Source organism: Engystomops pustulosus, chromosome 11 (genome assembly GCF_040894005.1).
Source record: "Engystomops pustulosus chromosome 11, aEngPut4.maternal, whole genome shotgun sequence".
NCBI lineage: Eukaryota > Metazoa > Chordata > Amphibia > Anura > Leptodactylidae > Engystomops > Engystomops pustulosus.
In genome coordinates this window covers 38333251-38355209 of record NC_092421.1, presented here as the reverse complement: position 1 = coordinate 38355209, position 21959 = coordinate 38333251, and the positions used below count along the sequence as shown (strand labels likewise).

The 21959-nt window shown below is 37.6% G+C and overlaps 2 protein-coding genes across 8 annotated transcripts in view; both read left to right on the top strand.

The window, feature by feature from the left end:
* Positions 1-21959, top strand: part of GRID1 (glutamate ionotropic receptor delta type subunit 1) — a 1020611-nt gene that overhangs the window by 662201 nt on the left and 336451 nt on the right. The window lies entirely within an intron of this gene.
* LOC140105899 (uncharacterized) lies at positions 18980-21922 on the top strand. The gene is made up of 3 exons (XM_072130026.1): positions 18980-19550; positions 20083-20236; positions 21173-21922. The coding sequence occupies exons 1-3, from the start codon at positions 19370-19372 to the stop codon at positions 21801-21803; spliced, it is 966 nt and encodes a 321-aa protein (XP_071986127.1). The 5' UTR covers positions 18980-19369; the 3' UTR covers positions 21804-21922.

The window sequence follows — 21959 nt, the reverse complement described above, 5'->3', positions numbered from 1 at the left end:
AATGTTTCTGCAGTTTATAAAAATTCTGTTGCTTTATTTCTATAATTTATTTTTAAATGAGAATGCTGATTAGCATTGCGGTCAAGTTTAGATTAAGCATTACTGATAAGCAAGCCCGAACTGCAAAATTTCGTGTTTGTACCCATCTTTGCTGGTCTCACGGACTGAACTCCAAACTTCATTACAAGTTCATGGCCAGGTTTGGTTTTAAACATCCCACGCTGTTAACTCCTGGTGCTGGCTCTTAATGCTTAAAATGCCTTAGGAAAAGTTGTGAGCAGAATTTAAATGGCTAAACCCTCAGGCATGCCGGCAGGGGAGGTTTGTCACTCTGCAATGACATCATTGGGAGCCATGATCAACCCCAAAATGGTGGTATGTAGTGCTGCTCGCATGTTAGTGGCAGCGTGCTTCCAGCCACAGTAATTTGAAAGAATTTAAATTGTATTTGAATGTTTTTTCAGCTCTTCAGATGTAGTATAGTAGATGTTCCACACCTTCATGGCTCTGATTCTTGTTGCAAATATTTATACTTTAGATTTTATAAAAGGAAACTTGAAAAGACCCCCCTTTCAGAAGACTATCCTCATTTCCATACCAGATTCCCTGCAATAGGCTGTCACATCTCCCAATTACTATCCATACTAGTAACCATTTAGGAGAAGACCACCCCTTTATACCCCTTCTACTTTTAACTTTGGTTATTTCTGTTGATTGAAGTAGATTACCATAAAATTATCACAGAGGTGGGGTCAAGAGCTGAGCAGTCTGCAGCACAGACAGGTCACATGTTTTTTGAAATGCACTCAAAACAAAGCCCAACTCCTGGGACTACATAGGAGATTCTGTCAGGGTGCAAGGTAAGTTATAACACACAATTATATTGTAAAGCAAATAGAGATAGCAGAAAGACATATTTGCGATACAGCTCTAATGGGCTTTTGCAATCTCTCTTTAGTCAAAATGAGGTCCCCGGTGACAGGTTCCCATTAAAATTGTGTATGTAAATCATTTTTATTTGTACAGCACATGAGAATATCTTAAAATAGTAGCAATAAATGATAGTATTACATACCTCCAAAACTTCAAAAGAGCTCTGAAAACTCATCTCTTTGGGAGGGTCTATCCCATTACCAACTGCAAGCTACTTTTACTCTCTTTTTACTAACCAATTCTATGTACTACTTTCATCTGTTATCTGGCATATACCAGGTACCAAGCTCCAGGCTTCTCTGCAGTCACATAAACCTTGAACTCTTTATATAAGAAGCAGCATTTTCATTTATTACATTATTTTTATTCAATGCTCTTATAAAAAAAAAAACAGATGTAAGGGGCACGGTGGCTTAGTGGTTAGCATTACAGCCTTGCAGCACTGGAAGAGTTTGTATGTTCTCTGCGTGTTTGCAGGAGTTTCCACCGGGTCCTCTGGTTTCCTGCAACAATCCTAAACATACTTATAGGTTGACTAGATTGTGAGCCCCATGGGAACAGGGACTGATTAGGCAAGCTCTGTGTAGTGCTATGTAATCTGTGTGCACTATATAAATAATAATAATTATTTATTATTATTATAGCTGGGCAATTATACAAGGTCTTATAATTTTTGTATCCCCCATCATCAAACTGTAAGCGTGCGAGCAGGGCCTTGTTTCACATGACAATGTTATTACTCTGTAATGTCTTATTTTATTTATGTATGTTGCCCATTATCTGTAAAGTGCTATGGAATATGATGGTGCAATATAAATAATAATTATGTCCAATATTAACAAAATTTCTTAATTACAATTATTTTACATTCAGAAATGTCCAGGGATAGACTATTAAAAGAATCACCTGGTCTTCATCACTCCATCTTCCATTTCATTTCTATAGTAGAGTAACATTTTTGTGTTATTTCTTATATTTTAGGTGTTTAGAAGTAAAGCCATGCTGTTAGATTCAGCACAACAGAACATTTTGCCTTGATCGGCAATATATCATACCTGCTTCGCTGTCATGCAGATGCTCTCTGCGTATCACATTGCTGAGGGCCAGAGCCCCGCTATGATTTGTGGTAAGGCATATTAATTGGTAGGTAACAGGCAGCTCTGCTTTGTTTCAATGATTTGATGCTGAAGTTGTCTCAACTTTCGTATCGAACGCATCATTACTTCAGCAAACTGTTCCAGGCAAGGCACAGCAGTTCTCCAAAAGACTAGTGTCTCCCTATATTTCACTGTCACATCCTGTGACATCAGTCAAATTAATGAAGGGATGCCGGCTAATTACGGCTGTTGGATACTATATTTATGTGGAATATTAGCTAAAGCAAATAATATCCACTCCAAGGGTTTTATCCTCTTTTCCCCCCTGCATTTAATAAAAAGATGGCTCTGACATGTTTTCTAATGAAGCTTTTAATTATTTTAACTTTGGGTTATTGACAGAATAAATTGAAAGGGTCTCATTAGTTTTTAGTTTGAAGTAAATCCATTAGTTTCTATGATATTTATGATCTATATACATTGTCAATGGAAGGTTCCCATTAGCATGCCAGTAAATAATAACTGTGCAATTGTTGCGTTATATTTTCAGAGCCCGATGTTTATCTAGAGATGAGTATCTATGGTGCTACAAGGTTGTTTTCCCTCTCATCATTATTAAATTGTCAGATTTAGTGGCTTACACGGCGTTCCTCTTAAGAGGTTATTCAGCAGCTGCAGTATTTTTTATATAGTTGTGCATCATTGAATCAGTACTAGACATAAAGCTTCCCTTAGTTTCTCTAAAAGCTGTGGAGCATATTTTCAATCCATATTAAAGATGAGCAAATCATTGCATCTGCTTTAGTGAAGCTTCTGCAAAATTCTGGTAAGATTCTATTTAGGTCATAATTAGTGATGAGTGGGCCCGTGAAAATAAATCTTGGTTTGGTAGAACTCAAAATTTTAAAAGTCTATTGGGGTTTGGGTACCATTTAAAATCTACTAACAAAGTCGCTAGCGGCATTTCAATTACTAGGAGCGTATTTTATTAATTCAAGCTACGCTGAATTAATGAACTCTTTAGAGTTAACGCCTGCTGTCGGTGCCAGCACCAATCACAGATATTACTGGGAGTGAAAGGGGTTTGAGCCAAACCCTAAACTGAACTTCTATTTTAGGTAGGAGTCGAGTCTGGGGCATCCGCACCAGTAAAGTTCAGTACATACCCGAACTTTGTGGTTCAGGTCCATTTGTTCTGAATTTATTTTGGACTGTTGCATTACTTGTCTGGAAATTGGTATATACCGTAACCTCCTCTTGTCTTTTAAAAAACAGATTTTGTTTTTACTTAATAAAAGGTTTTCTTTCGTTTAACTAATTTCTTAGCATTCTCTAATTTATTTTACCCTCTACTAGTCCACCATACGTTCTGTAGCTCAGATGGTTATTTCAAAGAGGATTTGAAACAAAGTTAATGTGTTTCAACATGGTGTTTAAGCAAGCCAGCTGAAAATGAAAAGGGCTTGTAGACTATGATATCCACCTATGGCATAAACTTGTCTATTGCCACCTTTCACTAAATAATCCAGGCTCAATAGCATAAGCTAGAATCCAATTTAGATATAGTTCATATAAAACTGCCTCCCTCATTAAGGTGTAACATTATAATAAACCAGCATTATTTGGGGAGCTACAATGACAGCATCGGGAGCGCACTCCATTGATTTAAATTCTACCTGCAAACATGCTGGCAGCATTGTAACCGCTAACACTGATGATCTGCACCAATCACGGGCATTAACGATGGGTGGGGGAACCTGTGTTGTTCAGGTCTGATCAAGACTGGTTAGAATCTCTTTAGTCTGAACCAAAGTTGCATTAATTGACTGGAAATTGGTATATAACCTTCTCTCATCTTCTAAAACACAGTGCATTTTGTTTTATTAATTTTCTGCCATTTCATTTTTGTTAATTTTATGTTTTCATTGAAACAAAAGACTTATGGGCAGTGCAAACGGGCAAGAACAGAAAGTATCAAAGTTCATTAAAATCAATGAGCATTTTAAATGATCCATCAGACTTCCGTTATCATAAATAACAGATTTGTAAAAAAAATATTCTGGCTCTATTTGATGCCTAAAAATCTCTAGATTTGTACAGAATCTTTGAATCGACAAATGTATTCACTTATCTGTAATCCATATAAAATTACATGGAAATTCACCTCACAGCTTTGTGCTTTGATATCTGAGACAGTTTTATTGAGATCAAACTCCTAAATAATTAATAGTCATTATTACAATTAGAAATTGAAAATTACTTTAACGCTTACATATTCACATATACCTGGCTTTGACATCAGTTTTCATCCAACATTGGTAGGAAGTGCCAGAGGGAGATTTCAAAATAGATTCCATCGTTTTCTATGGGTTCAGTTCCATCATAGGCTGCATCAATGGTTACACCAAATCAAAACTGCTAAAAGGTCAATAGTTACATCCAGCTTTGGCATAAAACTTTGGACTGGATAAAACTCATATATTTCAACATACCCTTGCATTTTACCAAATGAAAGCCTTAAAGGAATGTGCCCTCGTGAGCTGGTGAAAGCTTCATAGGCAGATTTAATAACCAGATTTCAATAGGAGGACAATTAAACTGTTGTCATTATCTTTTTTTAGTCAGTAAAAGGTGTCAACGACTGATTTGTATGTTCACAGTAAAGCTTTTTAGACTACGTTTGAAAAACAGCTGCATATAGGAAGATCTATTAAAGATTTCTTTTGGTTTAAATCTGTTTCTTGGATTCAATCAAGATACTGGATTTCAAGTTGAAAATTAATTTCCATTTCTTCAACTGTATACATTTGGATTTCTATTACTATTTCTACTCCTACTTCTTTAAATTTATTTGTGTTTTGCTTTGTGTGGTTTTGGTTGTGACTTTTTGTGCCCAAGACAGGACCACCATCCCGCAGAAGCTCTGCTTCCTTCATTTCTTGAATCAGCTAGCTGTTTAATGACCTTTGTAGCAGAGTAAGGGGTATGGGTGAATAAAGTTGTAGGTCCACAATGTCAACCTATATTTTAGAAGAAATCAAATGCAATCCCAGCAGGCTAATGTTAATTGGCCCATAGGGGTCTGCAATGAATGAGGGGTAAGGACCAAGAATAGTATCTTTTTTTTATACCACCTGGGGTCAGTTATGAAAAATGTATCAATCTTGGAAAACCTTTACATTTTTTTAATTACATTTTTTATTAATAAATATTTACCGTAATTGAATCAGCACCATTTATATAATGAATCATTAGACATTAAATTCAATGGACAAAAAAAAAATAAAAAATAGTACAATATCCTTAACAAAACTGCAGCTCTTACAATGACCACATGTGGATGCTTAAACATGTTTTATACTTCATACGAATTATGTATTAATCTATGATTTCCTACTTTATTTTTTCTTCCCCTCACTTTCCCTACCCTACACCAAACTCTGTGTGATAAATTATCCTAAAAATCATCATATTAGCATCATAATTACAACACATTATTAATTTTTACAACATTCAACATGATAAAGCCAACCCTCGCCAAATCCCGATCTGGAAGAGGTGGTGAAAGACTCGGATGCACTAGAGGAAAATGAGGAAAAAAGAGAATAGGATAATATTTAAGAAATAAAACAAATGAATAGTAGATACTGAAAAATAAATCCAAGCACCATTGCTCACAAAGACGTCTTTATTTATTCCCTCTGTAGCTAATCTCATATTAACTTGTCTTTACAGCCAAATAGCTCCATTCGTTAATAGAAGGAGGCTTTAATGCACTCCAATTTCTAATTAATACAAAACTTCCCAAAAACAACAACTTGGAAACAAATAATTATTTTTAAACAGCTGTTGACTGTACCAGTCTCAGTATAGCAACCACAGCAGTATCAGGTATTTTTACTTCCAATTTAGTTTGAATTATATTAACCCCTTACCGACATGTGACGTAATAGTATATCACATGCCGGGTCCCGGTGAATGGAGAGGGCTCGAGGGCCAAACCCTCTCCATAGCCGGTAAGTGTTTGCTGCATATTGCAGCAAGCGCTTACCGGTAACACCTGCGATCAGTGCCGGCACCGATCGCGGGTGTTTTCCTGCTGATCGCTGGCGGCAAAGCTGTCGATGGGTTCAAAAAGATGGCGGAGCATGGGCACCGCCATCTTTCTGAGGATCGTCACTCCCCGTGACGTCATCGAGGAACGGCGATCCGTCACCATGGTAGCCTCGGGTCTCACAAAGACCCAAAGCTACTTCGGGTTAACCCATTCATTACAATGTGCTATCAACACATTGTAATGTATGAGGAGTAAAATCCCCATATACTGCTTTACTGTATTATGGAAGTATATGATAGGATCGTACAGACACCCAAGGGTTAAAGTACCCTAGGGAGACTGAAAAATAGTAATAATAAAAAAAAAGTTAAAAAAAAAATTATAATTAAATAAACCTAAAAATTCAAATCACCCCCATTTTCCCTTGAACTGATATAAATATAAATAAACAGTAAAAATCATAAACACATTAGGTATCACCCCGTCCGAAAATGCCCGATCTATTAAAATATTTTAATATTTCAAGCAGCTTGAAAAAGGCTCCAGGCTTTGGGAGCTGAAACGTTGCTTGGCACATGCTGAAGTAAAATAGTACGTTTTTGACCACATTGAATCTCGGAGTGTTGCCATTTTTCTTATTTTATACGTTGGATGAACTGTGATCCCGGTTCTGGGAACGTGCACCTGAGTGATATTTTTATATATATAACATTTATATAAATAGTTTTTTTAAAAAATGTGTTCAAAAGTTTGTCACCAGGTATGGTTTTCTAGTCCTGCATATAGCCATATGTGCCGTTTTCTTTTGGAGATTTGCTTTGAAAGGACTATTCGTAAGTAGATGCATTCACATACCAGTGATTACCTTAATAACTTTCCTGACTTCGTTCAATGAAGGAAGAATCTACTTCAACAATATATTTTAAATAATCAATATTTGTCATCTCTCCTTTATTTTTACGGCTACAATTGAGAAAAAAAATCTTGATAAGTTTCACAAAATGATAGTGATTGGCAAACACAAAATAGCACCTTTCAGCTGAAGTCCAATTTAAACAAACCTCAGTATTTTAACAGACTCCCTAGCGTTCAATGTTTTCCCCAGTCTGTGGTTGTTTATGGATTAGAATCTTTGTTCTTATGGACAAGGAACAAGATTAGACACTCCTTTAATCTGATTAGCTCTGTGTTCTCATAAAATATCCACGAGTCCACACAAACTCTCTATATGATCCTACCATGAGACCTCATTATATGCCTTGCCTTAATCTGCTTTACTTTGTTTATTGTATTAAACCCTGAGCCTTTTTAACCTAAGTTTCTCCCTTTTTTTAAGTTTTACTTATTTTTATTACAGCCTGTAGAAAACAGTATGAAATCTGCCATAAGATATTTTCAGGGGAGAAATCTAGGCAACCTCCAACTGCTACTGTTCACACATTCTAAGGATTATAAACGGTCTTTCAAATGCAAGCCTTTCTTTGACAGAATATAAGATTGTAACTGTAGGTTGCTCCTGCTGAGACGGGTATAAACATAGGTGATATAGTAAAACACAAATCTGACCTCCACAATCACAACATCAAACTAAACATACAATTAAGACAGACATCTGAAATGTACTTCGGAAGTTGCTGGATGAGAAAATCAAAAGCAATCATTTTAGAAAATCTGCTTTAAAAATATAAAATAAAATCTAGAATAAAAGGCTAAAATAATGCTCAAACTCATAAGTTAATTTCCTGGCTGTGTTCTATGTGCATTGTGCTGCACTTTTGTCGGACTGTGCACGTTCTTCTAGGCTAAAATGTCTTGCAGAGGTATTTAAGAAGTGTCTGTGCCGCTATTATGTCGCACGTGACCCTCTTGTGGCACAGCTGCGCTGGCCTTCACACAGCGCAAATTGGGGGTGTGCCTTCGGTCTTTCCGTCTGATTTGGACCGAGCACCGTATTTAACTTTCAAATTGTGTTGCCCACCCTATGTTAAAGGTCCACCACAAAAACATGGTGAACTCTGTTGGGCCAGTGCAGGGAAGCAACAGATTCATGATTTCTGGCGCACCATCCTAGTAAATTGCCGCACAGAGCATTATACACAGAAAAAGCACTTTTAGTGAAGTTTTCGATTTCCTAAGTAAATGTGCCCCAGATTTATGTTGTCTGAAATTTGTGGACTAACCACGATTATGTAAAGGCCTGAGGTACTGCTTGTATATGTATATGAATATGGTTATGTTATTCCATACTAGTGCCAGGTATTGCATATCAGTTTCATTAAAGTGACTAAAGCTGAGATGCAGTACCATATCACCAATGCAGTGATGTATTTTTTGGCCAAGTAGTGGTTTTAGGCCTCTTTGACATAACAGAGATATGTGTGTTGTATAACGTATTCTAATAAGCACCTAATATAGTAAAGTAAATATGTAAACTTTGTTTCATAATTTCATTTCACTTAATAACACCACCCCGTCCTTTCATAATTTGTTGTTAATTGTCTCTTGATGCTGGATGATACTATATACTATATAACTATATAACGGTTATGTATTATTAAGGCTCTGATAACATTACATATTTTGCTATACCTTGTAAGTACATGTTGGGTGGCTTCTCGACGTGTCCCTACAACATATGGCACGTTGCCTGGTATCTCCTCTGTTGGCTTGAATATGGGGGTAGGAGTAAACAATGGTAGAAGCCAGTGAATGACGGCTGCCGATGTTAGGGGTGTTTCCCCTATGATGTCATTGTTCTTATATGGACTGTTATATAACCAGTGTCCTCCCTCCTGCTGAGAATCTGCTCAGGAGGGCAGAGGGAAATTGCTTCCGCTTCCCATAGGCCTCTGTTGTGTATTCACTCAGCAGGAAGGAGCTTGCTACTTCTTTCCATCCAGTCTTTTTCACAGGATAAGTTGTATACTCAGCAGTGGGAGGCTACAACTATGCCTATGTCTGCTAGTATATATTAATATTCCGATGGCTACATGCATCGTTTTTGTCTTCTCTACAAAATACTTCTAGAAATGTTTTGTTTAAAAAAAAGTTTTTGTAAAGTAGAATTAGTCCGACTTTCACTACATTTCCCTTGCTACAAAGAGTTAAGCCTGCATGGAAAGGTGCATTTTTCTTCTAGTAACACATGGGTGAATCTACTCTTAGCTGAATTGCTTTGGCTTCATAACTCTGTAAAATATGATCAATAAAAAGTTATAAAATGAGCTGTCTAGGATTTTGGTTCTGCTTTACAGGAATATATGATGTATCCAACAGGATGACTATGAATCGATACACTAATTTAAAGTTGGTTTTAATCATATTTATTTTGCTTGCCTTCAGTGGAAATAGGTCGACTGGCTTGTGTCTTTATTAAAACACATGTATATCACAACAGTATTTAAAGTGCATTGTACTGTTTATATTTCAAAGAGGTCCTTTACCAACTCCAACTCTTTACATTTTTAATAGGTAATGCTCCATCCATTCCAACATAGTTGAAGTTTTTCTTCTCCCCCATGCAATCAGTACTGTTGGTTATGCTAAATAGGCTTTTAAGTGGGTGGTTACTTGTTATCTGCTCCAGCTAAGAACTAACCACCTGATAGAAGACAGCCTAAATATCATATTTGGTATTTTAACCCTTTATTGCCAAAGCCTTTTTTAATTTTGCGTTTTGATTTTTCACTCGCCACATTCAAGAATCTAAAACCTTTTTTTTCCATCTAATGATCTGCATAAGGTCTTGTTTTGTGTGTAACAAATTGAAATTCGCAATGATAGTATCTAATATTCCATGCTGTGTATTGGGAAGCAGGAAAAAAATCCAAATGCTGTGAAATTGGGGAAAAATGCATTTGCAACATTTTCTTGTGGGCTTGGTTTTTACCACTTTCACTATGCACCCCAAATGACATGTCTCCTTTTTCTTTGGGTTGATATGATCATGGGGATGCTAAATTGTTCTTCTGTTAGTATTAACTTTTTCATATCTTGGTGTCTATAATTGTTTTTACATACTGCTTAATGGCGAAAAAGTTGTGATTTGGACTATTTTCAATTACAGGGTTCAACATTGGGAATAACTGTTATGATATTTTTATCACGGGGCAATACCTAACATGCGGGGATTGTGCTGGCAAACAAAGGGTTAACACCAGTGATCCTTGCTAGCACTAATCACAGGTGTTATCTGTTCAACTGCTTCCTTGTCTCCTCTTTGCTTCCTCATTTACTAAGACATCAGACCTTCGAAATTGACTAAATGACATGTGGAACTTTGTTTGTGATTTAGTTTCAGCCTGAGTGAATTCTTTGAAATGTTGTAAATATCTCTTAAGTCACCAACTAATTCTTTGGCACACTTGGGATTTGATTTCTTTGTACAATACAAGTTAATTGCCGTTTTTAAATTGTTGGATTGAGTATTATGTGTATTTTGTCCTCGGTTAATTAAACTAATTATCTATGACTTTCAATGTCTAAGTAGTTAGTGTACCAGCTGTTTGTAGATGTTTTTTTGGTTATTATTGCAGAACACAAATATTTGACATATGACAAAATTACATTTAAATATGTTGACTGAAAAAAGACATCTGGGATGCATATGATTCAAGTTAACATTGACAAATAGAATGGATGCAATGGATAAATATTTTATAAACCCATAACTAGTGCTGCCCATTATTCTATACTCCTGGTTGGAATTTTTTTTTCATTTAGTCTTTTTCCATATTTCCAATTTAAAAATTGGCTCAAATAAGACATGGGTGCTTGACGGTCTATTCCCACAAAGTCAACATTCTTAAATATTCTCATGATGGCAAAATAACTAATTCTCTAATTCAATGTTTTTGTAACACTGGGGATCAATTCTGCCTCTGGTCTTCTTCCACGTCACAGGATTACTTTCACCCACCCTGTCCGGCCATACTCCAACTTCCTTAGGATGCAGGCGGTTTCTTCCTCTCCTTCTTAAAGGAGCAGGGCATTTCTCAGCTATGCTGTCTTTCTGCCTGCTACTCGTGTGTAATCCCCAGCTTGATCCTGACTTTGATTTAATCCATGCTCCCTGGTGTACAGCCTTGGCCTGTTTCTCTAACCTGTGCTGCCTGCCATGACCCTCTGCCTGTCTCTGTATTCTGCTTGTACACAGCCTGCCTCAACAACAGAATGATTCTGACAATCTGCCTTGCCTGACTCCTTGGTACCACGTACCACTGGGAGAGCTGCTAACTATACTAGGACCACCACAAGAGGTATCAGCTTTGCAATCTCTCTGCAGTAAAGTCCGGATCCCTGTATAGAGATGAAAGGGTGAATACCAAAAAGGTCAAGGAATAACATCCTTGGTGTTTTGCCCAAAGCCAAACCAGTTAAATAGAACAGTGGCTTCGCAACTTGCTGTTTGTTAGTTATTAACAAAAGTACCACATTCCACATATAATAAATCCTAAATTATCTCTATCAGTCGGGTATAATTTGGTTGGTTGTCATGAGATACAACCATAAACTCATTCCTATTGTCAGTTAGGTCTTACTGTCTGCTCAGATGCCTCTCACATGAATATGCATGGAGAAGGGGGAGGAGGCAGAGGCAGCAGAGCCAGAGACACTTCCTTTTCAGCAGTTGCAGAGGAAGGATTGTTTGTACTATTGAAGTACAGCTGCTGAGCTACTTGCCACATATGGGCATTATTCTACATATGGCAGGATGACGAATATCTTTTCCCTTAGACCTTGTTTTAACAAGTAAATTGTAATTAATTCACTTGTTTTTAATGTTTAAACTTTTACACAGAAACCTGCTGGGCATTATTATTTTCTATAACATAAACATTTTTGCATTCACGGTGTCTCCGGTGAGTGCCTCTGATGAGTGCCATTTTATTAACTTAGTGGATGTAGTGTAGAGAGTGTTCTTTATTTTGAGTCTACCTTGGGCCTTATCTATAATGTTTTTGGGCTAGACCATTTTCCAAGATCTCATGTGTAGCTCAATGTGTTTTGTTTCATATTCCTGCTCATGCAAATAGTTTATTCTGACTCTTATATATATAGGCCAATGAGGATTTGCTCTTTGAGTAATGGGGGTTTCTATCTATGATACTACAAAAAACAATTCATGGCTGTTGTGTTTTGAAAATCATGAGGTTATGTCAACATTATCTAATAGGTGTGAGTCAGACTCTACTGTTTCCTGAAATAAAGTGGAAGCGTAAAAGAATAGCACTGCAGACCTCTTGGTCTGTTATCAGATCTGTTCCCATGGGGACATGAATGGCCATTATATTCCTAATACGTGGAAGCAATGTCATAGGTGTTACAGTATATAAGTAGATAGAAAACTGTAAGTAACGCGTATTTCAATCATTGAATTGCAATACTGTTGTATTTTTTCTCACCCTCAATCGGTTTCAATGGTCACAGCAGTCGTTGTCCCAAACAATCATGTGACCACCTACATTTCTAACCCAGCAGTTCTTACAGTGTGGAAGCAGAATGTTGGGGTGGGATATGTACATCTTTGTTTGTTACTCTGAAACAATGGGGTTTTCCAAGACAATAAAGAGTACCGATCCCAGAACCAAACCCCCTCTGTTAACACCAGCTTGTGTGTTAACCTGATAAATGCCGCTGGCTCAGCCGCCAATGGAATTTGAACACCAACCATTTAACTGTATCTCCTTATGCAGTGAATTTCATATTTTCTATATTTTATTATGTATTATAATTTTTTGAAAAATTATTGCTTTTTTAATCAAATGCCAATTTTTGCTATTTGTCATTATTAGAAAAACATGAACAGACTTGAAAATGGGAAAATATTTTAGTATTGATTTTATTTAAAATTATTGTACATTTCTATGTACTTTTATTTTATTTGAGTTTAACACTGATAGTATAAATGTTCTTTTTACTCCTATGATTTGGCTCCTGCATGGTGTACATAACATTTCCGCTGCCATCAAATCTGAGCTTAAGCTGTATCCTATTTCTTTGATCTTTTACATTGTAACACTCTCTTGTCTTCTTATAGTGTATTATCACTGGAAAGCCTCTTTGTTTCCTTACGAGAAGTGATCTATGCTTTTATTGCAGGCTAATTGTTCTTCTAATGTGCTCCTCTAAATTAAACAGAGGGGAGCATAATTGGAAAATATCAAGTTGACTTTCACAGCTTTAAGAAAAGCAGATGTTCATTTGAGGAGCTTTGCATTTAAATGCTATTCCTCATCATGCCTCCAGGACTTGCCAATTATGGTAGCCAAGGCCACATATTTAATGGAAATCCTCATGGCAAAAAATTAAAATGTCAACCAATCTCACTAATGGTTGTAAGAAAACTGTGTTTATATCTCTGTCATGGATCCTAATAAGCTTTAGATTAAATCTTACTCTAGAAAAATGGTAAAAATACACTGAGGTCGGAATTGTGCCTCATTGGTCAATTTGCACCCTGCTTGCCAGGAAACACAAGTGGTAGGTTGTAGTTGAAATTTTTCCTGTTGTTGGCTGCCATAGATTCCATTTTCAGTGCAAATAATGCAGTGGAACTTTTGGTATCTCTTTATAAATCTGCCATGTATGGCACTGCACAAAACCTTGGTCCCATTAAGGCTTTTGCTTTTTAGCTGTCTTTTTAAATATAATTCTGTTATTTTTAAAGTTTCTTTGTTTTATACACAATAGACAGTGATCATCAATGTGATTATTCATTTTCATGCAAAATATAATGGCCAATGAAGAGAACTAGTATTCTCAAAAGCTTACCATCAGCTCAGGTCAGCAGGTAATGACACAAGTTTTTGGCACAGCTGCGCTAGCTTCCATGGGACACATGGACGATCCAACTGATTCGGACTGAGCGTGGGATTTAACTTTCAAACTGGGTTGCAATACAATGCACTTACATGCACCACTAAAAAGAAGATGAACTCAGTTGAACCTGAACGGGAAGCAACACATGTAGGATATGGGGCACACAATCTTAGTTTATTTTGGCACAGTGCATTATCGTCGGACAATGCCCATTGGATGGGTAAGTAAATGAGCCTCACGGTCTGGCAGCCTTGTACAGATGCCCCTATGACTCAATCCTTATTGCTAGCAGGGAGCTGCATTGAGAGTTCTATGTCTATCTATCTGATGACTCTTTCACTGTGACCCCTTTTCTGTGTCCAAAATTAACCTACATCTGGGAGGTTATAGAACAAAGGTCATCTAAGCCCTAACACTGGTTTGGCTATTATCCCTTATCATGTTATTATTCTTTCAAAAAATGTTATGCTTGATGTTAAAGGGGTATTCCTTTTGTTATCTTGCCTGTAATTTTTTTTTGCCTATTTAACTTCCCATAATCTTCAGTGCATGAATAGCTTTAAGTCTCCACATGCCTGCCTAGGGGGCATTTTCAAGGTAAAATTTATTTCTCCCTAATAAAAAAAAGCCCCACACAGTAGCTGTATAGCTGTCTCAGTGTTTCTAATTTAGTTCCCCTACATTGCTGATGTTTCTCTCAGATATCCAAACAAGGGGGCGGGGAAGTTTGCGCATCCAGTCCTCACAGACAGTTTTGTACTGCCCCCAGCTCCACTACAAAGCAGTTTAAAATTCCAATGTCAGTTCGCCGTTCGTCAGTTCGCCTAAACATCCACGGTAGCCTCCACAGGTGCTCCCGCAATGTGCATGACATGAAGGCAAGTGATAGCTAGCCAGCCATGCTCTAACATGCACCCTGCACAAATTACTGCGCATGCACTTTGCATCTGTGGATCTTTCCATGGCTGGTGACAAAATGGCAAGCACACTTCTCCTGCATGGGAATGTTACACTTCTGTGTAGTAATGTGGAGCTTAGGTGAGAGGTGTGGATTTATAAGACAAAATGGGAATGAGGAGGTAGGGGATCTTGACTGGATTAAAGAGCTCTCATGTCTCCTTGACTAGAGAAGAAAAGTCATTTTTGCATCATAGTACCAACTTAGAGGAACCAAATTAGAAACATTGAGGCAGCTTTACAGTCGTCTATAAGATGCAGTGTGGGGTTTATTTAGTATGGTGTAGGTGGCAGGTTCCTTTTTAGGAGTTTAATTATTTCCCTGATCTATGGCCCACATTTATTAAAGTGCAACAGTTTTCTGTCTGACTTTGCACTAGAAAGAATGTGCGAACTGCTTGCACATGTATTTATAAAGTTTCTTGCACCAGTTTTGCGTCGTTGCTGCAATGTGTCCGACAAGACAGGAAAAATGTGCACCAGAAGGGGCATGTTATTGCTTAGTTGAACAGTGTGCCACATTTACACTGACATGCACCACAATTCTAGAACATGAACAAACTGCACCGAAAGAAATGATGCACACTTCCTGAGCAGTGCAGGGGAACAGGGAGCAGAACATGCACCCCAATTCATGAATCTGTTGCACCCTACACACTACACAGACAAAATGCACGTAGTTCACACTGCTATGTTTTTGATATATTTTCTCATTTTGCAAAGTCAATTCTCCAAACAGTACTGATTAGATGCATGGTCCAATGGTCCAATAGGAGACTATTCCGTATGGAGTTCATAAAGTGGTTTGACTTGGTTTAACACTGTAGCCAAGTGGCAAAGTTTCCTATCCCGAAATACATATTTACATATTTAATTTTTTAAAAGTAGTCTGCAGAATTATCAGATAAGAAGTACCTAAATATTTAAGGCAAACAGAGGCTTCGGTCTCTTTTACATGCTTTATTTATTTTGTATAATGTCCATCATGGTGCTTCTAAGTTAGTTACAAGTCTTGACCTTTGGAGACCCCATATCATCTAGTGTTCGCCCACTAGCTCAAGGACAACTAACAATTCTGAAGATTATTATATTATCTGTACATACACTATACTATTTTATGCATGGTTTGTTGAAAGGCTAGTGACTTTTTGAGACAGAATTCATTTTTAGGGCTTCTTGGCAATATGTTACTTACAAGTCTATAAAACATTATTAAAATACTTCCTGTGTTTTATATTTTTGTCTGTTTGTAACATTTTTTTTTATAAGTTTTTGTGTTAGGAATCCTACATTTATTCCATTAACCTTCAAATGGGCTACTTATTCTATAAGGTTTACAATAGAGAAGTATCTCTACCTAATATACAGAATGTCTAAGTAGGGAAGAGTTTTATTTCCTTTTCCTTTTCTGCATCCACATTTTAAATTCAATATATGCAGTAGTCACATCATTTATTCATATCCCCATTTATAAATCCACACAGAAATGATATCTAATTATCATTTTTATGTAGTACAGCAAGCTGAAGAGAACATGTATAAAAGTCATAAACATTCCTCAAAACTGCACAGAGAGTAGACACAAGCAGCACATCACGTAAAACATGAAAAAATGAGTAAAACATTTCCCTCAGAGAGGGTCAGCAAAGGAGTAACCGAAATTGAAGCAGCTGAAAATGAAGATTTTTTTTTCTAATGCTGCACCAGCCTCGCTCTTAAGTTAAAAGCAATGATAGCAAAAGCACAAGACATTTCTTGATGAGACAGAATTTTGCCATGTACACATCCATGTAAAATATTTAATAACTTGACAAGGCTTCTGATATAGACTTCTTTGAAATGAAGTGTCATTTCTCATTTTATGTAGCCCTACACTCAGTAAAGAGACGCTCTTCTGTGATTCTATAAAAAGTACAGTTACACTTGGCTTAGCACGACTGTATGTTCACATGTTGCACGGGTTAACATGACTGGCTTAACCTGTTAACCAGCCATGAAAACTGTGTGTGTAATGGAAGTGAATAAAGTGAACCCCACATTTTTTGTGAAAACTAAATGAGTTAACAAATGCTACATCTGTATGTCCTATAATGCAATTGGTTTTATCCTGGGGGAAAGAAAATAATGTATGACCACATTCACACTAGTTTTCTACATGATATGTAGTGTATCACAGTGTATACGGTAATATAATGTGTACAGCATATAGTACATTGTGTAAGTGATCAGGGTAAAGTATCCTAAGGGGTCTGAAATAATAGTAAAAAAAAAGTTTTAAAAATAACAAAAAATGTAAACTTCAAATCTTTTTTTAAAAAAATTGCTTCCATTAAAAGTGACCAAAAGGTGCTACAGTCTTCAAAATAGTATCAATTAGTCATCTCATCCCACAAAAAAAAGGGAATAACCATTATTATATTTTGATATATTGGACATTTTGGGACACAGCAATAGCTAATATGTTTATGATTTTTACAGTTTATTTCTATTTATATCAGTTCTACGGAACTTTAAAACATTTTTTTTTTTTGCTATTTCTTAGACACTCTAGGGTACATTAACTGATTGCTTCTACCATAAATTGCAATACTACTGTATTGCAGTGTATGGCATTTTTCCACAGTATTCATTACAATGAACCACTTGTGCCACCAGGATTTAAATGCCTCCAGTAGCTTTACCGGAGAAATTTACAAGGTTAACACCCGTGATCGGCACCAGCCGTGGGTGTTACCGGTGAGTGTTTGCTTCAATATGCAGAAAACTCCCACCTTGTATGGAGAGAGCTCAGCCTGTGAGCCCTGTCCCTACCCCCACAGCTGGCATGTGAAGTAATACTACGTCAAATGTCGGTAAGGGGTTAAAGGCGGACATTAAAAAGCAAAAGTTGTCTTGCAGATAAAATAATCTATTATATAGCTTTGTAAACAAAAATATTAAAAAAGTTAACGTTTGTGGAAGTGAAGTTGGAAATGCAAAGAAACAAAAAAAACTTGGTTCTAAAGGACTTAAAGTGGTTGGCCACTTAACCCTTATGTATTTTGTAATGTGTGTGTAAGTGTGGGGGCAGGATTGAGCTGAGCGGTTGCAGTCCTGAGGTAGTAATTGAATTGTATTGATTACTCAATTATTACTTACGAAATCATAGGGGTAATACTCACAGCTTTGGTACCTTAAATTGCCCAGAGAACCCTTTCCCATATTAATTGACTGGGTCAAACTATCCCAGCTTTGACCCAACAGTGGCATAATTTCAACATCCTGGGCTTAAACGTTACATTTTAAGACTTGAGTGACCAGCGGCAACTATTGCATTTTTGCCCCTAGCCATTAATCTGCCTTCTTTTTTGCAGTCATGTATCTTTGTACAGGCAGTCCCTGTATGTAAGTAGGAACTGTATATTTTTTAATTGTAACTCCAGACAATATTTTTTGTTCTCTGTGACAATTGGATTTTAAAAATGTTGAATTGTCATAAGAACAATAATAAAATAATAAAATAAATGAATATATAGATAAATAAAACTAAATAAAATTATAGACACCTTTAAATACTGTTAAAGCTATTTATTTTAGTCAGGGACTACAGTACAGTAAATTACCAACTACCAGACGTCCGTTTGTAACTATGGGTTGTCTGTAAGTCGAGAGTTCTTAAGTAGGGGACCGCCTGTACACTGAAACTTTTTATAAAACTTAAACATAGAAAATAAGTGTGTCATTAAATAGCTATTGTAATAGACACAGTAAATATAATAACTTAACATAATATATAAGTTCAGAAATAAGAACAAGGTTGTGGTGGATGCACTATTGTCCACCCACCAATCCCTATATTAAGTAAGCTAATGGGCAGCTCATCATCTCTACAAATAAATATGCATACATAAATCAAAGCAGTATACTATATTTAGACCCAGTCACACGGAACCTAAAAAAATGTCCTGCGTGCTAGAAAGATTGAAAAATGAATAAGTAAAAACTTGCATGAATACAAATGGTACAGAGAGAGTGAGACAGTGTAAGGGTACATTCACACGGCACGGAGGGAGACAGTGATCTGGTCGTATGATTTGCGACCAGATCACGGTCCCCCATAGACTCCTATTGTTCCCGGTCGCGATGCGGTGAGCATGCGGTGTCTCACCGCATCGCGACCTGACCGGGCGGCCGCATCGCAAAATATAGAACATGTCCTATATTTGGCCAGATTCGCGATGCGGCCGCCCCTATAGAAATGAATGGGCAAGTAAAAAATCTGTGCTGCTCACGTTTGCAGAACAGATGCGGCCGTTCCTCGGGAGCTGTTGCTGTGGAGACCCGGTCACGTGACTTCAGCAGACAGTGACCTCAGCGGTGCCCTCGGCTGTCTGCAGACTGTCTGAAGTGTGTCATCTGAAACAGTGAGTTTTTGAGCAGTGTGCAAAGTGTGTGCAAAGTGTGTGCAAAGTGTGTGCAAAGTGTGTGCAAAGTGTGTGCAAAGTGTGTGGATCCTGCAGTGAAAATGGCACACATTGCAATGGAACGATTAATTTCGCTGGTGGAAGAGCGTCCTCTGATCTGGGACAAGCGGGTGGAAGAATATGCAGACCGTGGAGCAAAGTACAGAGCCTGGCAGGAGATCACCTCGCTCATGGTCCCTGATGAGTGGAAAAATGCGAATCCAAGGCGGCGTGAAGAACTTGGTAAGTAACCTCTCTACACCCTTCTCAAAATGTACCTTTTCATACTTCGGTGTATGGAGCTGTGTGAGGTGTCATTTTTTGCAAACTAAGCTAAGTTTTTGTGATATAAAATGGTGTAAAAGTTGCATTTTAGACATTTGGTTGCGATTTTCTGTTATTGGGTTCACCGCCAGTAATAATAGTTTTTATACCTAGATAGATCGGGCATTTTGGGATGTGGCGATATCTATCGTGATTTTTACATTTTCAGTTGTAAGGAAAGTGTGGTGATTTGAATTTTTAGGGTTGTTTTATAGTTTATATTTTTTAAATTTTTATTATTATTATAACCTGGATTGTCTGTTGACTCCGAGCATATAAAGCAATACTACTGTGGTATTTTTACACAATATTCATTATAATGAATGGTTAATAACTGCGGTTGCTGCTCGCAGGTATTAGAGGCGAGTGTTTGCTGCAGGGTGGGAAGGCAATAATAATAATAATTAATGCATTGCTATTTTGCTTAATTTTTTTTTTTTTTTTTTTACAGTTGAAAGCATTAACAAGCGGTGGTGCTCTGCCCGGGACCAATACCGTCGAGAGAAAAATGCTAAGGCCAAAAGTGGTTCCGGCAGTTTGGGGAAGAGACCCTACATGTACAGCCGAAGTTTGGGCTTCCTCGACAGTGTCATGGAAGTGGGCACGTAAGTATTTTATTTTAAATTTTCAAGATCAATGCATGTTGTTATGTGGGGTCAAAGTGAATTACCTTTCTACCCCGCATAACTGCATGTATGCAGAACAGCAATGCATACCTTTATGCGGGTAGAAGTGAACGCCTTTCTACCCGCATAACTGTATGTATGCAGAACAGCAATGCATACCTTTATGCGGGTAGAAGTGAACGCCTTTCTACCCGCATAACTGCATGTATGCAGAACAGCAATGCATACCTTTATGCGGGTAGAAGTGAACGCCTTTCTACCCGCATAACTGTATGTATGCAGAACAACAATGCATACCTTTATGCGGGTAGAAGTGAACGCCTTTCTACCCGCATAACTGCATGTATGCAGAACAGCAATGCATACCTTTATGCGGGTAGAAGTGAACGCCTTTCTACCCGCATAACTGCATGTATGCAGAACAGCAATGCATACCTTTATGCGGGTAGAAGTGAACGCCTTTCTACCCGCATAACTGTATGTATGCAGAACAACAATGCATACCTTTATGCGGTTAGAAGTGAACGCCTTTCTACCCGCATAACTGCATGTATGCAGAAAACAATGCATACCTTTATGCGGGTAGAAGTGAACGCCTTTCTACCCGCATAACTGCATGTATGCAGAACAGCAATGCATACCTTTATGCGGGTAGAAGTGAACGCCTTTCTACCCGCATAACTGCATGTATGCAGAACAGCAATCCATTGCATGAATGTTTTATCATTCAAGTCTATGGGAGAGTGAAAATCTTCATTAAATGTGCATCAACGTCCGGTTTTTATGCAGAAGTAATGCAAAAATTGGATGCATAATTTCATATTGATTTTCAGCATTAATATCCAGAATGTATGCAAATGGGCAAAATCCAGTTTTTAATACCCAAAAATAATGCAGAAATTTTATTAAACATAGGACTACCGACAATCTGGAGGAAAGCCTTGAAACCAGGAGCAGTGAGGACCCAACCTCTCAAACTGTGGATGAAGTTCCAAGAACGGAGGAACAAGTGCCAACTGTGCCGGCTGACACAGATCAACCAGCTGCCGAAACGATATTTCGTATTCCAACAAGGCGGAACAGACGGAGGAGGGATCCTGAATCCGATCTTCGCAACATGTGTTCTCAAGAAATTTTTGAGCAGTTGAGGCAGAGAAGGGAGGAGACCCCAGATGATGTGTTCTGCCGGGCACTGGTTGCAGATCTACAATCAGTACCGCCTGAGATGAAAATGAGCTGCAAGTCGGCTCTACTTGGCGTTGTACAGGTCTGCAATAATGTGGGTTACAACATTCAGGATATGTGCCAAAACATAGAGCACCATCGCCAGCGGGTTGCAGGGTTTCAACCACCGGCTCCGCTTCCTGCATCTGTTCGGCCATCTATGCCTGCTCCACCAGCTCCAGCTGCTCCACCTGCTCCTCATGCACACCATTATGCTTGGCCAAGCACATATGGCTACGAGAGTGGCCATTACACAAATGTGCCAAGCCACAGCCAGGGATCCTCCTCTGGTCCATTTACAAGAGATTTGATGGATATTTAAAGTTTATGTTCGCAGTTAATTTAAAATACAGAGTTTTAAAGTTGTATTTTCAGGAAAGTTTTTTGCATGTTAAAATTTATATTTTTCTAATACAGTTTTAAAGTTGTTTTTTCTTGAAAGTTTTTGGCATGTTAAAATTTATATTTTTCTAATACA

Coding starts and splice junctions, on each gene's coding strand:
- LOC140105899 (XM_072130026.1), top strand. CDS start 19,370: ATGGCACACATTGCAATGGAACGATTAATTTCGCTGGTGGAAGAGCGT. Junction 19,551..20,082: donor AAGGCGGCGTGAAGAACTTG/GTAAGTAACCTC, acceptor TTTTTTTTACAG/TTGAAAGCATTAACAAGCGG. Junction 20,237..21,172: donor AGTGTCATGGAAGTGGGCAC/GTAAGTATTTTA, acceptor TATTAAACATAG/GACTACCGACAATCTGGAGG.